General features: G+C 45.4%; 1 protein-coding gene across 1 annotated transcript in view; it reads right to left on the bottom strand.

Moving 5' to 3' along the window:
• ITIH6 (inter-alpha-trypsin inhibitor heavy chain family member 6) overlaps nt 1-14,442 on the bottom strand; it is a 71,244-nt gene that overhangs the window by 18,314 nt on the left and 38,488 nt on the right. Inside the window, exons 7-11 of the mRNA XM_063432714.1 lie at nt 13,152-13,268; nt 10,887-11,058; nt 7,567-9,252; nt 5,023-5,049; nt 3,541-3,585 (exon numbers count right to left, since the gene is read on the bottom strand). Of these exons, the coding sequence (XP_063288784.1) occupies nt 3,541-3,585; nt 5,023-5,049; nt 7,567-9,252; nt 10,887-11,058; nt 13,152-13,268 (2,047 nt within the window). The remainder of the gene's footprint in view (nt 1-3,540; nt 3,586-5,022; nt 5,050-7,566; nt 9,253-10,886; nt 11,059-13,151; nt 13,269-14,442) is intronic.

The following is a 14,442-nucleotide window of genomic DNA, read 5'->3' as shown; positions in this document are numbered from 1 at the left end:
AAAGAGAGTGGGGAGGGAGGGAGGGAGGGGGAGAAAGAGAGTGGGGAGGGAGGGAGGGAGGGGGAGAAAGAGAGTGGGGAGGGAGGGAGGGAGGGAGGGGGAGAAGAGAGTGGGGAGGGAGGGAGGGAGGGAGGGAGGGGGAGAAAGAGAGTGGGGAGGGAGAGAGGGAGGGAGGGGGAGGGAGGGGGAGAAAGAGAGTGGGGAGGGAGGGAGGGGGAGGGAGGGGGAGAAAGAGAGTGGGGAGGGAGGGAGGGGGAGAAAGAGAGTGGGGGAGGGAGGGAGGGGGAGAAAGAGAGTGGGGAGGGAGGGAGGGGAGAAAGAGAGTGGGGAGGGAGGGGGAGAAAAGAGAGTGGGGAGGGAGGGAGGGAGGGGGAGAAAGAGAGTGGGGAGGGAGGGAGGGAGGGGGGAGAAAGAGAGTGGGGAGGGAGGGAGGGAGGGGGAGGGAGGGGGAGAAAGAGAGTGGGGAGGGAGGGAGGGGGGAGAAAGAGAGTGGGGAGGGAGGGAGGGGGAGAAAGAGAGTGGGGAGGGAGGGAGGGGGAGAAAGAGAGTGGGGAGGGAGGAGGAGGGGGGAGAAAGAGAGTGGGGAGGGAGGGAGGGAGGGGAGAAAGAGAGTGGGGAGGGAGGGAGGGAGGGGGGGAGAAAGAGAGTGGGGAGGGAGGGAGGGAGGGGGAGAAAGAGAGTGGGGAGGGAGGGAGGGAGGGGGGAGAAAGAGAGTGGGGAGGGAGGGAGGGAGGGAGGGGGAGAAAGAGAGTGGGGAGGGAGGGAGGGAGGGAGGGGGAGAAAGAGAGTGGGGAGGGAGGGAGGGAGGGAGGGGGAGAAAGAGAGTGGGGAGGGAGGGAGGGAGGGGGAGAAAGAGAGTGGGGAGGGAGGGAGGGAGGGGGGGAGAAAGAGAGTGGGAGGGAGGGAGGGAGGGAGGGGGGAGAAAGAGAGTGGGGAGGGAGGGAGGGGGAGAAAGAGAGTGGGGAGGGAGGGAGGGAGGGGGAGAAAGAGAGTGGGGAGGGAGGGAGGGAGGGGGAGAAAGAGAGTGGGGAGGGAGGGAGGGAGGGGGAGAAAGAGAGTGGGGAGGGAGGGAGGGGGAGAAAGAGAGTGGGGAGGGAGGGAGGGAGGGGGAGAAAGAGAGTGGGGAGGGAGGGAGGGAGGGAGGGAGGGAGGGGGAGAAAGAGAGTGGGAGGGAGGGAGGGAGGGGGAGGGAGGGGGAGAAAGAGAGTGGGGAGGGAGGGAGGGAGGGGGAGGGGAGGGGGAGAAAGAGAGTGGGGAGGGAGGGAGGGGGAGAAAGAGAGTGGGGAGGGAGGGAGGGGGAGAAAGAGAGTGGGGGGGGAGGGAGGGAGGGGGAGAAAGAGAGTGGGGAGGGAGGGAGGGTGGGGGAGAAGAGAGTGGGGAGGGAGGGAGGGGGGAAGAGAGTGGGGAGGGAGGGAGGGGGGAAAGTGAGTGGGGAGGGAGGGAGGAGGGAGGGGGAGAAAGAAGTGGGGAGGGAGGGAGGGAGGGGGAGAAAGAGAGTGGGAGGGGAGGGAGGGGGAGATAGAGAGTGGGGAGGGAGGGAGGGTGGGGGGAGAAAGAGAGTGGGGAGGGAGAGAGGGAGGGAGGGGGAGGGAGGGGAAGAGAGTGGGGAGGGAGGGAGGGAGGGAGGGGGAGAAAGAGAGTGGGGAGGGAGGGAGGGGGAGAAAGAGAGTGGGGAGGGAGGGGGAGAAAGAGAGTGGGGAGGGAGGGAGGGAGGGAGGGGGAGAAAGAGAGTGGGGAGGGAGGGAGGGAGGGGGAGGGAGGGGGAGAAAGAGAGTGGGGAGGGAGGGAGGGAGGGGGGAGAAAGAGAGTGGGGAGGGAGGGAGGGAGGGAGGGGGAGAAAGAGCGTGACAGGGGGGGGGGAAGAGAGTGACATCCAACACACACACACACACACACAATCATGCAACCCTTACACACACAGAAACACAATGCATTCCTTACACACACTCAATGCACCCCTTACAAACGCACACACTGCATCCCGTACATACACAGAAACACACCTTGCAGCCCTTACACATACAAACACAGATTCACACAATGCATTCCTTACACACATATCAGGACATCCCCTACACACTGCACCCCCTGTGAACAAACTCATTGGTGGAACATGAAGGTGGACCCTGAACTGTGTAAAGGGCCCCCAAAAAAGGGAGCTGCTTCCCGTTCTCCCAGAACATTGATTTTTGTGACCACAGTTACAAACAGCCTCCAGAGATCCTGTTCTACTCCAGACCAGTGGTGCCAGACTGCAGCTAGAGCCCATCATCATCTTCATCTGGTTGTAAGTAGGCAATCTAGCATATTATTCGTGGCACTAATCTCTAATTTACCTCACATTAAAGAAACACTATAGTCCCCAGAACCACTGCAGCTTAATGTAGTGGTTCTGGTGTCTATAGCCTGTCCCTGCAGGCTTTTTAATGTAAACACGGCGGCACTGCAGCACTGGCATTAGTTAACATGGCAGATCATATGGGTGGGGCATTGTGATGTCACATGGGGGGGCGGCAAACTTTACTTTTGCCTAGGGCGGCAAAAATCCTTGGTGTGTCTCTAACTTTCACCACCTTATCCTTTGCTCCCGTCAGTCCATTTGTGTCTGTTTGTCTTCCCCCGGCCCCTCTGGATGTTTCCCCCTAATCCCTTGTCTGTCTTTTTGTACCCCCTTCCCCTTTGAGGTCTCTTTGTCCACTCCCCTGCCAGCTTACCTGTAGTGTGGCTGAGCCACAGTAGAGGATCTTCTATTTCCTCTACCCGGTCTGACAAGAAGCTGTTTGGTGCTCTCTGTAAGCACTTCCTGTCAGACTGTCTAAAGTAGTGTTCTTCAACCCAGTCCTCATGGACCACCAACAGTCCAGGTTTTATCAGTATCTCCATTGGAATAAAACAGGGAAATGCATAAATCCTGGACTGTTGGTGGTCTATGAGGGTTGGGTTGGATAACACGGGTGTAGAGGTTACAGAAGCACCTCTACCGCAGTCCGTGGCTCAGCCACACTACATTCTATGACTGGCAAGAGGGGGTGCTGTGTGCTTCCCTCCTGCCAGTCACTCGGATTCTGTGCTTCCCCGGCCTGGTGTGCCCTAAGGTGGCCGCCTGTGCCACTTTGTTTGCGCTGAACCTGCACGAGAATGTCCCATGGAGATATTGATTCCACAGCCTGAAAGGGGGGACTTTATGACACACAAAATTAGTTTTTATTTTATTTTTTAAATAGTATGAGAATCTTTACTCTAGTAATAGCCATTCGGGTTTATTCACTTCAAGTGAGAATTCTAAGGAATTCAACATGAATTGAAATTTATGGCCAACGTAGGCAAACTGGAAACATTGCTCAGTTGGAGAATTTTTCTAGTTTGGGCTATTTTGTCCTAAAATTTGGAATCCACTTTGAATTCCCGAACAATTCTCACTTCAATGAATAACTCTGCTGTTATGATGCATTAAATTCATTCTCATGTGAGGATACATTATAATTACATGAAACAATGTTCACAACCCACCTACTACCAGCTGATGGTACAAATACTTACTATCAAAATCTTCATCGTCATCAAAACTTTTTTGATACAAAAGGTCTGAAAAATAAAATGTGGGTAAGGAAACCAAAAATAGATCATATATCTCAATTTTCCATATTTAATTTCCCTGCAGTTAGTGATTGTACAATCACTTTATTATAAATGTCCCCTATGCGATAGACAACTATGTAGCTCTCTCTAGAACAATAGTGAATGGACGCCTGTCCCATTGTGTTAATATGATGGGGTCCCTTTAAGTTATGGATTGCAAAGGAGGACCGGAAAGTTTCATTTTTAGACTCTTGCAACACCATTTACTTCCCTATGAAATAGAGCTTAAAGGAACACTACAGGGCCAGGAACACAAACATGTATTCCTGACCCTTTATTTTACCTCCCTAAATATAGTAAAATATGACTTGTATTCAAGTCTGCAGCTGCTGCCTCTGCCCCTCATCTGCCTGCTTAGCTGACATCATCACAAGAGATTATGTGAGCCAATCACAATGTACAGTATTGGCTGAGACTGTCAAGGAGGCAGATCAGGAGCAGAGCCAGCACAAGTCAAACACAGCCCTGGCCAATCAGCATCTCCTCATAGAGATGAATTAAATCAATGCATTTCTATGAGGAAAGTTCAGTGTCTCCATGCAGAGGGTGGAGACACTGAATGTCAGTCACAGTGTGCAGCACTGCTCCAGGAAGCACCTGTAGCAGCCTTCGATGGAATTGCCAGTGGAGTTATCACTAGGCTGTAATGTAAACACTGCATGGATGATCTTAGCCAATCAAATGTTTTTCCATTAAAAAAAATAAAAATAAAAAAAGCATTAAATGCTGCACTGCACATGTGCAACAATCGTTGAGAAACATTATAACTATGTAACCGCATGCAGTGTCGTCATGAAGCTCAACGGGAAGAATGTACATTTTTTACAGTCTTCACTAGGAAGTGCTTCTAGTAGCTTGACAACAACAAGAGGCACATAGACTGGCAAATATAAACATTGCTATTTCTCACAAATGTCAGTACTAATACCTCAAAACATTCGTAGACATGAGAACGGGACTGATGGGCGGGCCATGAGGGGGCATTGCAATATTGGGCAGGCCTATCGGGAAATGGTTTTGTCTGCCTGGCATCCAGCATGCCAGGGTGACTGCTGGAGAGCCTTTCTGACTAGCTCCCCACATTGAGAACCATGTGGAAAGCGCTGCTGAAATGACATCTGCATGGTCCAAGTGCCCATTTACAGTACATCAAATGGACTGTTGGAAGGCCGTAAAGTGCTTACATTAGTCAAAGTGCATGGACAGCATCTAGGCACAAAGTACAATTAATCCTATGGTGACCTTAGGCAGCCACCTAGTGTCCAGAGGTTAGACAGGGGGACCCAAAATCAGTAACCTGTCTAGGGACACGTGCATTTAAACATCATTAAATACAAAATTATATATAGCTAAAAAAAAAAGGTCGAGGAGGCTGGGCCTTACCATCTGAATCGTACATTTCTGTTTCCCCTGCAAATCGAAAAGATCAGCATTAATAAAATATTCCAGTAATGTTATGTATTTAAATGTATGCTAAAATACAAGCAGAGCACACTGCTAAATATAGGTGTGTTTTACTCATAAGATACATTTTGTTAGAAAGAGCTTTTGTTCAAACTACGTCATTATGAACAATGGAGAGTTTGTACACTGCATCGAACATTAAATTGTAATTAAATTAAAACTGCATACCTCCCAAGTGTCCCTATTTAGGAGGGACAGTCCCTATTTTGGGCCCAAATCCCTCTGTACCTATTTTCTATCCTAATGTCCCTCTTTTCTAGGAGCTCCACATGGTTGGTGTTGGTGAAATTGGCAATGGGTGAGTTTTATATACATTATGCAAATTAGTTTCATTGCCAGTTCACCAAAGGGGCCATTTAATGTAAAATACTGTGCGTCGGGTCTCCATACACTCTGACAAGCTCTCTGCATTTTCGTCAGTATACTCACCTTATGACTGCTTCTTCGGAACTGTAGCAATTGAAACTTGCTCGCATGACTGACCGAGGTACCGTGAATGCAGCTTAAGTGACGAGCAGTATTGAGCGTCTTACCGACCGAGGGTTTCCACACACTCCGACAAACTCTCTGCATGTTCGTCAGCATACTCACCTAATGACTGCTTCTTCAGAACTATAGCAATTGAAATTTGCTCGCATGACTAACCGAGGTACCGTGAATGCAGCTAGGTGACGAACAGTATTGAGCGTCATACTGACCGAGGTGTCACCATAAAACAATCCATTATACCAGCCACTTTTGCCAGTACCTACTCTTTGCACCGGCAAATCTTTCAAATCCTCTCTTTCCTATAACTAATGCCCATGAAGGCATTTTTTCCTGCTTTGTTGTAATCTAATGCTGTTATGAGCATTCCTAATGTGCTCTTTAGGCTACAAATCTGTGCTGGGGCTTATTTAATATAATACCTTAAATCTAGCCAACGATTTAGAATCACTAGGTCCAGTAGGATTTCTATGATTTACTTATTAGATATCCTCCTAACGGACCTCCCAGAGCATTCTGGTGTGGTGTTAAGTATAATATCTGGGACTGAGTTAGGACATTTGGATGTCTGTCACATTACTTCTCAGCGTGCTCGGTAATGACAATCGACTGGGTAGCCTGTGACCATTAGATCCATTCATACGGATCATCTCCTTTGTAACATAGAGCTTATAAGCGATACATAATAACAGTTACCACTTCAAGGATACTTTAATTAATACTTGAAAGTACAACAGATACCTTGTGTCCGCTAGACTTGTTCTATCATTACACTATACTATTTCAAGACTCAGTGATTTTGCGCTGAGTTTGGAATATTGACAAATAGACTGGCTATATGGTTTGGACCACGGGGATTTTCAGAGGAACACCCTCACCCCGGTTTGTCCAGAATACTTTCACTGGAACCGACGAATCCAATGAATGATCAGACTTTTCTCGTTTATTCACTATAACTGACCAATTTAGTGATCTATTAAACCAGTTTGGTAACATAATTTTGGTGGATTTAACCAATTGTGGTGATATAATTTTGGTTACACCTCTTGTCTTTTTGCCCCCCACCCTCCTCATTTTTTCCCCTCCTTACCCCCTAGGTACACGCCTCTATAGTCCTTGTATCCGCTGCTCTGGCTGCTAACCAACAGTTAGCCATGACATACTGGATTCAAGTACTGGGGACAGTTTACTTTAGGAAAGTTTTTTGTTACTCATTAAAGTATTGATTTTAAACGTTTTATTTTCTAGAGCAGACTACACCTTGACGATTGTGACACTTTATGTTAGGAACGTCTTTTGTGATACCAATATTCAGTATTGTGTTTCATCTTTCAGGACAGTTTTCTCTCCTTTTTCATTTTCAACTTTTGAGGGTTACCCCCTCCCTGTCCAGTTATATTTAGACAATTGTATGGGCCAATCCATTCCCTTATTACAAGAAATATATGTATTACCTGAATCAAAGACACTATGGGGTGCCGTGTAGTTGTAGCTGTGTAGATGTTCAGAATGTTTTTTTTTCCAGCTCTTCCCAGTGGAACTCCGTTCCTTTTATATTTATAGAAGGAACACACTTCTCTCTCTTCTTACTTTGAAAGGAGGAATACTAAATGGAGTACAGGAGCAAATGTGCTTTACCGTAATTTTTCTTTTAAATCCTGAGTGCTCTGAATATAATGCTTGGCTTCTACCTACACAGGCGAAAGACACCATTGTGACGGTTTGACCTACTGTCATGTTGGGAGCCCATTAACAGCTGCTTGTGATTGAAATGTTGACTTTCTGTGTATGTTGAAAATGTGCAATGCTTTATAAATGGATATAAAATGCTTTGAATGCTTACATTGCGGAGGCGTCTGGGCACTCCTAGTACCATAACCACTACAGCGTGCTGTAGGGGCTATGGTACTTGGCGTGTTCCTTTAAAAATGTGCCCATGTTAAATGGGTATTTAAACTTTTGCATAAATTAACATACCTGAAACCTCCTCTAATAAACTATACATGGGAGGCGGATGCAGGGACTCCACAAATGTTGGTAATGTGACTTCATGGTACAGTTCTTCATCAGGTAGAATGAGAAGTCTCAAGGGAGAAGGGAAGAAAATGGGTGATGTAGGATCTGAGGTCACTTCTGCACCATGTTCAGACACAAAAGGGCTGGTGACCTCAGAAGGTGGAGAAAGGGTTTCCGACAATAACTCTGTTCTGCTTTCTGCCACTGGCACAGTTGAGAAGCTAGCCGGACGTATTGAGGTCAGAATAATGGATGGAGATTCATCTGCTTTGTCTTTAGTTGGGGCCACCGATAAAATGTTCTGTGGTGGTATACTGCTGGTGGAATTGCTAGGAATGTTATGATGAGAGTCTGGATGAGGGGTTGAAAGTGAGTAATTAGTTGGTGACACTAAGGTAAGTTTCTCAAAGGTAGAGGGAATTGTGGTTGGCCCTGCAGTAATGCCAGCACGGTCTTTGCTTCCTGTAACTGCAGAAATTGTTGTCCCAGGGGATGTTGGTCTAATTGTTGTCCCAGGGGATGTTGGTCTAATTGTTGTTCTTGGGGATGTTGGTCTACTTGTTGTTCTTGGGGATGTTGGTCTAACTGTTGTTTTTGGGGATGTTGGCCTAATTGTTGTTCTTGGGGATGTTGGTCGAATTGTTGTTCTTGGGGATGTTGGCCGAATTGTTGTTCTTGGGGATGTTGGTCTAATTGTACTTATGATGGAAGTTGCTGATGGTTTGGCACTTTTTGTAAAAGGCTTGGTAACCTGGGACCCACCAGTGATTTTATTTGTCGAGACAGCAGTACTTGTAGAAGCAACAGTGCTGATTGTGCTGGATATAGTAGTTGTGGTGGTTACTGTGGAAGAAGTAGTAGCTTGAGTGGTGGTATCCTCAGGGTCTTCTGGCTTGACCACAATTAGGGAAGTAACAGGTGTTACAAAGTTATATTTCAGGGATAAGTTGGTAGCTTTCTCAGTCAACAGACGTCGTGCTACAGTGTCATTTGCTTTGATCCTGGCCTGCAACAAATCTTGGATAGTGAAATAGGCCCAGAGTCTCTGGACAAACCACTGTATTTCATCTATGTTCCCCGAACATCCAAAGCTGTCTTGCGTGGCATTGTCTTCCATGGTTATATCATTTTGCAAACTTAATTGTGCCTTGTGGTCATGAGCGGTCATATGAACTTTAAGATTCTTGGTACCAGGTCTCAGTTTTCCTGTCACCACCAGTTCTGAGCCCTGAAAGTAATTAGGAAACAGGGTCTGTGTCACATTGTATGTAGTTTCTCCAAGGTAGGCCAACTCAATATCAAATAGTAGTGGACTGGCAATTTCATCGTAAAAACCTTTTAATTGAAGTGTGGCATCAGAATATTCATATATGCGTCGTGCAATGCCACGGTTCTCTAGGGACAACCTTCGCATAAGATTGTAGTCAGCATCTTCTCCAAATGCCAAGCAAAAAAGTGAGATGTTTTCTCCCATGGCCTTGTGCACATTATCCAGAATACGGTTGGTGGACGTCACACCTGACGTTGCTTCCCCATCTGTCAAGAAGATGATAAGGGGTATTCTCGGTTTGGCACTTTTTACCTGCTTTGGAGAGGTCTGGTTGAATACTGAAGCAGCAGCCAGGAGTGCAGCATTAATATCAGTCCCTAAAATATATAAAACAAAAGTTCCTGAATAATTCTTTTTTTTTTTTTTTTTTTTTTATTCTTTATTTTATTGTGCATATGTAAGACAGGGTACATTTATGCCGGCAAGTGCCACAACAGCATTCTGCCAGATTTTACGCGTACATACATAGACTGTAATGTGGCTTGAATAGACAGTGCACTTTTTGTATATTGAAGACGGAACAAGCTTGAAAAACAGGTGTATAAAGCATGCTTTTAAATCAGGCTTATAAATCAGGCGTATATACCAGACTTATGTATCAGGCTTATGCATCAGGCCTATATATCAGGCTAATAGATCAGGTTTATAAAACAGGCTTCTAAAACAGGCTTATAAAACAGGCATATAAAACAGGCATATAAAAATACTTATAAAAGAGAATTAAATGTTATGGCTTGGTGCCCCCCGGAGGCTTCAAATAGGTCACTGGGTTATGTAGGGAGCAAGTGTAGAGGTGTAAGTCGGCAGGTGCCTAGTGGGGGCTGGGTATCAGCCAGAAAAGGGGCACTGGGACTTAGGCTGTACATGTGGAGCAGCCAGAGTCATGGGGAGTAAGTCCACAGTCACCCGATGCCAGCAGCTGGCAGGACAGAATGCATGAATGCACGATAGTGCAGAGACAGACCTCTTAGCCTCGCTGGAGACCTGTAAACGGAGTCAGGCTTCGTGACATGAGGGTATGAAACAGTCCCTCTGCTGGGTCGCCGTGGTGTCCTCCTTCTCGCTGCCCTGTTCTGGCGCGTCTTGCGTTGCCGCCATGTTGGGGCTTGATTTGTTGCAGGAGCCTTGTTTGTTTGCCGCGTGTCTGTCAGTCGCTTGTGTAACTTTTCGGCAGCTGGTTGGGTCTGGGCAGGGTGGCGCATCCGTTCCTCCAGTTTGTTCCAAAAATCTTGGAAGATCTTTTCCAGCCTAGCCGCATATCCCTGCTTGTTTTCCGTGTCGTCGGGGATCCACGTGGTGTCCGCCATCTTTGGTTGGTCGCTGTATTGAGCAGCAGCCTTCATGCTATCACCCCACTCTGCCCGTAGGTCAGGGAAGCCACCTGGGTTTGGACCGGGATATCCCCCACCGGTCCAAGGGGGGGGGGGAAGGCTGCTGGGCTCTTGAGAAGTTGTACGTGCCGACACGCGTCTCTGGTCCGGGGGATCGGCCGCCTCCCCCGTCCAGTGCGTCTCAGGCTGCATGCTTTAAATCTCGCAGTTATCGAGCTCCAGTCTCGCCTTGGAGCCTTTCCTCGGGTCACTGTAGGATCAGGAGTCAGGTAAGTCGCTTTTGGAGATCCACCGTGCCTTTAAAGGGTGTAATGGTTGTGTTTCTACACGATATTGGAGAGGAGCTCCTGCAAAGCATGTCTTCCCTCCATGGTGGTCAGGCCCCGCCCTTTTTTTTTTTTTATGTCAATTAAATTAGTGCAACTTCAAAGTCTGAAGAAACTGCCTTGTATATTGAAGGCAACATTATATCTTGATATAGCAAATTTTCATTGTTTATACTCATCTCACAGATCTATTTATGCTACCTAGCCAATCACAGTGTATATTTTGTTTATTATTCCTATAACCATCTTCAAGAACACACCAAAAAGTTTAAGAACCTGTCGTAGTCGACTTACATCCGTTAGCTTCAATGGTATTGACGTACTCTTTAGCGGACTTCACGTTTTGAGCTGATGCTTGGATAGAATGTCCTGGTTTCCACACTTGCACCACGTCGGAGAAAATAATGATGTTGAAGAAGTCATCACGGTGAAGATCATTCAGAATAACGTGCATTGCACTTTTGGTCTGTCAGGGTGTAAATAAAAGCCAAAGCTGTGGTTGATTAATATAAACAAAAAATAAAGTTTGCATATATGATTTAAAAGTATTACTAATTATTAAAACCGGGCAGCAGTAGATTAAGGAGCATAAGTGAGAACATATGGTGTAGTTTCCAAATAAAACAGTACATTGAATTTATGCAAAATAAGTGGGATTATCATCATATTATAATCATCTATATAGTGTCAGCATACTGAGCAGCACATGAAACAAAAAGACAAACATGTGGGGCATGAGGTCTCCCGGTATTAGCTACTCAGAGGAATACCTGGGGTATTTTGTACACAGTGCAGATTTGTTCATTGGCAACCTGCACTCTTCCTCTTAACGGGGCACTCCAAACCCTACAGCCACCGCAGCTTATATTAAATTCTGACTTCCACTTGTATTTAGTTTTCCCTTTTGTCACCCAGTTTTATCACTTTTGCTCTTCTGTCTCGTACTTGTGTCTCCTACCTCAAGTTGTCTTCCAAATATGGCTTCCTCTTCATCTCTCAATATCTCGGACTTTCCCTCTATTCATGCCTGACTCCCACTTCTGTACCTATTTCTCCCATCTTCTTAGGTCTCTTCCCCATACTTTTGTCTCCCCTCCTCACCCTGTGTCTCTCTCTCTTTCTACACTCCAATCACCGCTCTCACTGTGCATGGGATGGCTATCACAGTAAGGGGGTGAGGAGAGCGTAGGTTGTAGAATAGATACACATGCACTGTAAGTCAGGTAGTGCAACAAAATATGGAATTGGATAAAGAACAAAGATAGATTGACAGAAGAAGAAACTAGTAAGTTTAAAAATTGGGAAGATTGACTGAATGATGATGAGGGATATATGATGTATAAGCTAGACTTTTGGCAAGAGTTGTAAAATCCTTCCACCAATCCCAGGTTGACCGACATGTCCCGAAGCCCAGAGATAACTCTCAAGTGGTCTAACCAAAGCCACCATCTGTTGTATGAAAACAACTACCCTTCTTTCCTGGAAATAAACCTGATGATTGGAAAGCTAGAACTGGACAGCCCTAGTTTACAAAGACATCTTTCATTAGTGCGTGAAATAATATTATTAGAAATGTATTATTTATTAATGTTTTATTGTATATTCTATTGTATCTTAGAATTATTAGTCCTAAAACAATCAGGTCTTAATTTTGATAAAATAAATTTTGTTTTAACTGATATGATTACGTTATATATTTTTACATGATGTCAAAATAAATAAAACTTTGTTTTTGTTTTTTTTTTATCTACAAGACTTAAGCGTTATTTGTGAACTATATAGGGGTTATGTTTAAAGATTAGCTCTGGTGATAATTCGATGGCTACGGGTAAGCCTTAGCTACATGAAAGGCTCAGTAGAGCTTTGGTTGGATGATAAAATTCCTGGACTTACTAAGATTCTTCGGAAGGTTGAAGATGTGAGACAAATGGACAAACTCACAGCTCAGAGTCCTCATTCTCCACAATGATATCATAGGATGTGGAATACTGGGTCCTTGCCAATGTACAACTGTAGCTCTAGTTTTATTTTTTCTTGCTTGCCTAACCAACTTTGACCCTGAAAGGGACACTATAGTCACTAGAACTACTATAGCTTAATGTAGTGGTTCTGGTGTGTATAGTATGCCCATGCAGGTTTTTCAATGTAAATGCTGCCTTTTCAGAGAAAAGGCGGTGGCTACATTACTGCCTAGTAACACCTCAAGGTGCAGTCACTCAGACGGCCCCTAGAGGTGCTTCCTATTCCAGTGTTGCATTTTATGCAGCATCTGTGTTCAGTGTCTCAATGACGCAGAACACATGCATGCGCCACACGAAATGCATTGGATTGGCTGAGATCATCAAGAGCTATATCTCCTATCCCCATGCACGTCTCTGGATACTTTTTATACCTTTATGCACCTTCTGTACATAGTTATTTCTCTTTCCAAATCCCCCACTCCCCCTTCTCACCATCTCTTTCCTGGGGTTTTTGATGTGTTACTATTCCTATTTCTGTTATTGGGGTACATGAAAATTAGTAACAACAACTGCAGCACAGCGAAAAACACAGATTTACCTGTTTCATTTTGGTGCCAAACATTGACCCGCTTACGTCTATGACAAAGATCACATTTTTCTGGATGGTTGGAAGCCCTCTTGGTGCAAAGTAGTGAACGAAATAACCATTGTAAATCTGAACGATAAAAATTAGAAAGTATTGATTGTAACATATAAAAAAAGGAATGGTTCAAAAACCATAGTCACTGCACTAGACACCTCCCCCAATGTAGGTACTTAAATCATTTTACAATGGTTTGATGACTTACTTGGAGTCCGCACCCCACCTCCAATTCTACCTATGGAGATGCAGAATCTCCTTATCTGAGCTGAGCCCAGCGATGTAGAGTATAGCTAATGGCTGAGAGAGATCAGCTGACTACTAGAAGCTTTCGGTTCCTTATAGAGGTATGGAATGGCATCCGGCGTACCCCAGTTAAGACGTTAAACTGTTCTAAGATGGTCTGATTACTTACAATGGGGGGGATCAGAGCACTCCTGGTACTAAAAACCACTACAGCTAGCTGTAGTAGTTATGGTGCTTGGAATTTTGTTTTTAAATTGTTTCCAACTCATTGAGATCTTTACATCAAAAGATTTACCTTAATAAACACGCACACGCACACATATGAATTGCGAAGTACATTTTTGATGATGCATGTGCATCATGGGATTTGGATCTTGCAAATATTTGCATGTATCTTCATTGTCAAATTTAGTCTCCATCTGTGTTAGGAGCAAGTACCTATACACTTAAACTTCTCTGTCAAAAAATGTTGCTATTTTCTGCATATTCACAGGTTTTGCAGCTACTACAGTGAGCTCTCATCAAACCAAGAAGCGGTTTCTATTCGCCATTGAGAACTATTTTCACAGTATAACTTGCCTACCTGGCTGAGTTTGTCCCTCCCTACCTGGTTTTCCTGGCTGGGTTGTTCCATTCTGACACAGCGGCGGGATTGGGAGCTGAAGGATAGGCTCCCCATTAGGATGGTTATGGAAATGGTTGAATATGGTTCTTGGTAAGTTTAGTAGGTTTCGAGCTTGTCAGTGACTCAGAACCTGGTGGGGTAGGGGTATCCGGGTATACCCCTACCATGGTTAATTAAAATGTTGGCACCAGGGCCAGACTGGGGATGCAAAGCAGCCCTGGAAAAAAAAAATCTATGCCAGCCCCATAAGTCATTGCGCATGTAATATGCAAGGCTATGTCTTGCCACCCCAGATGATTGAGTAATATATATATATATATATATATATATATATATATATCAAATAAATATTGCTTTTTCTAATATAAAATATTGGTC

The sequence above is a fragment of the Pelobates fuscus genome, chromosome 9 (genome assembly GCF_036172605.1).
Source record: "Pelobates fuscus isolate aPelFus1 chromosome 9, aPelFus1.pri, whole genome shotgun sequence".
Taxonomy (NCBI): domain Eukaryota; kingdom Metazoa; phylum Chordata; class Amphibia; order Anura; family Pelobatidae; genus Pelobates; species Pelobates fuscus.
The sequence above is the reverse complement of the archived record's forward strand: the minus strand, read 5'-3'. Positions and strand labels throughout refer to the sequence as shown.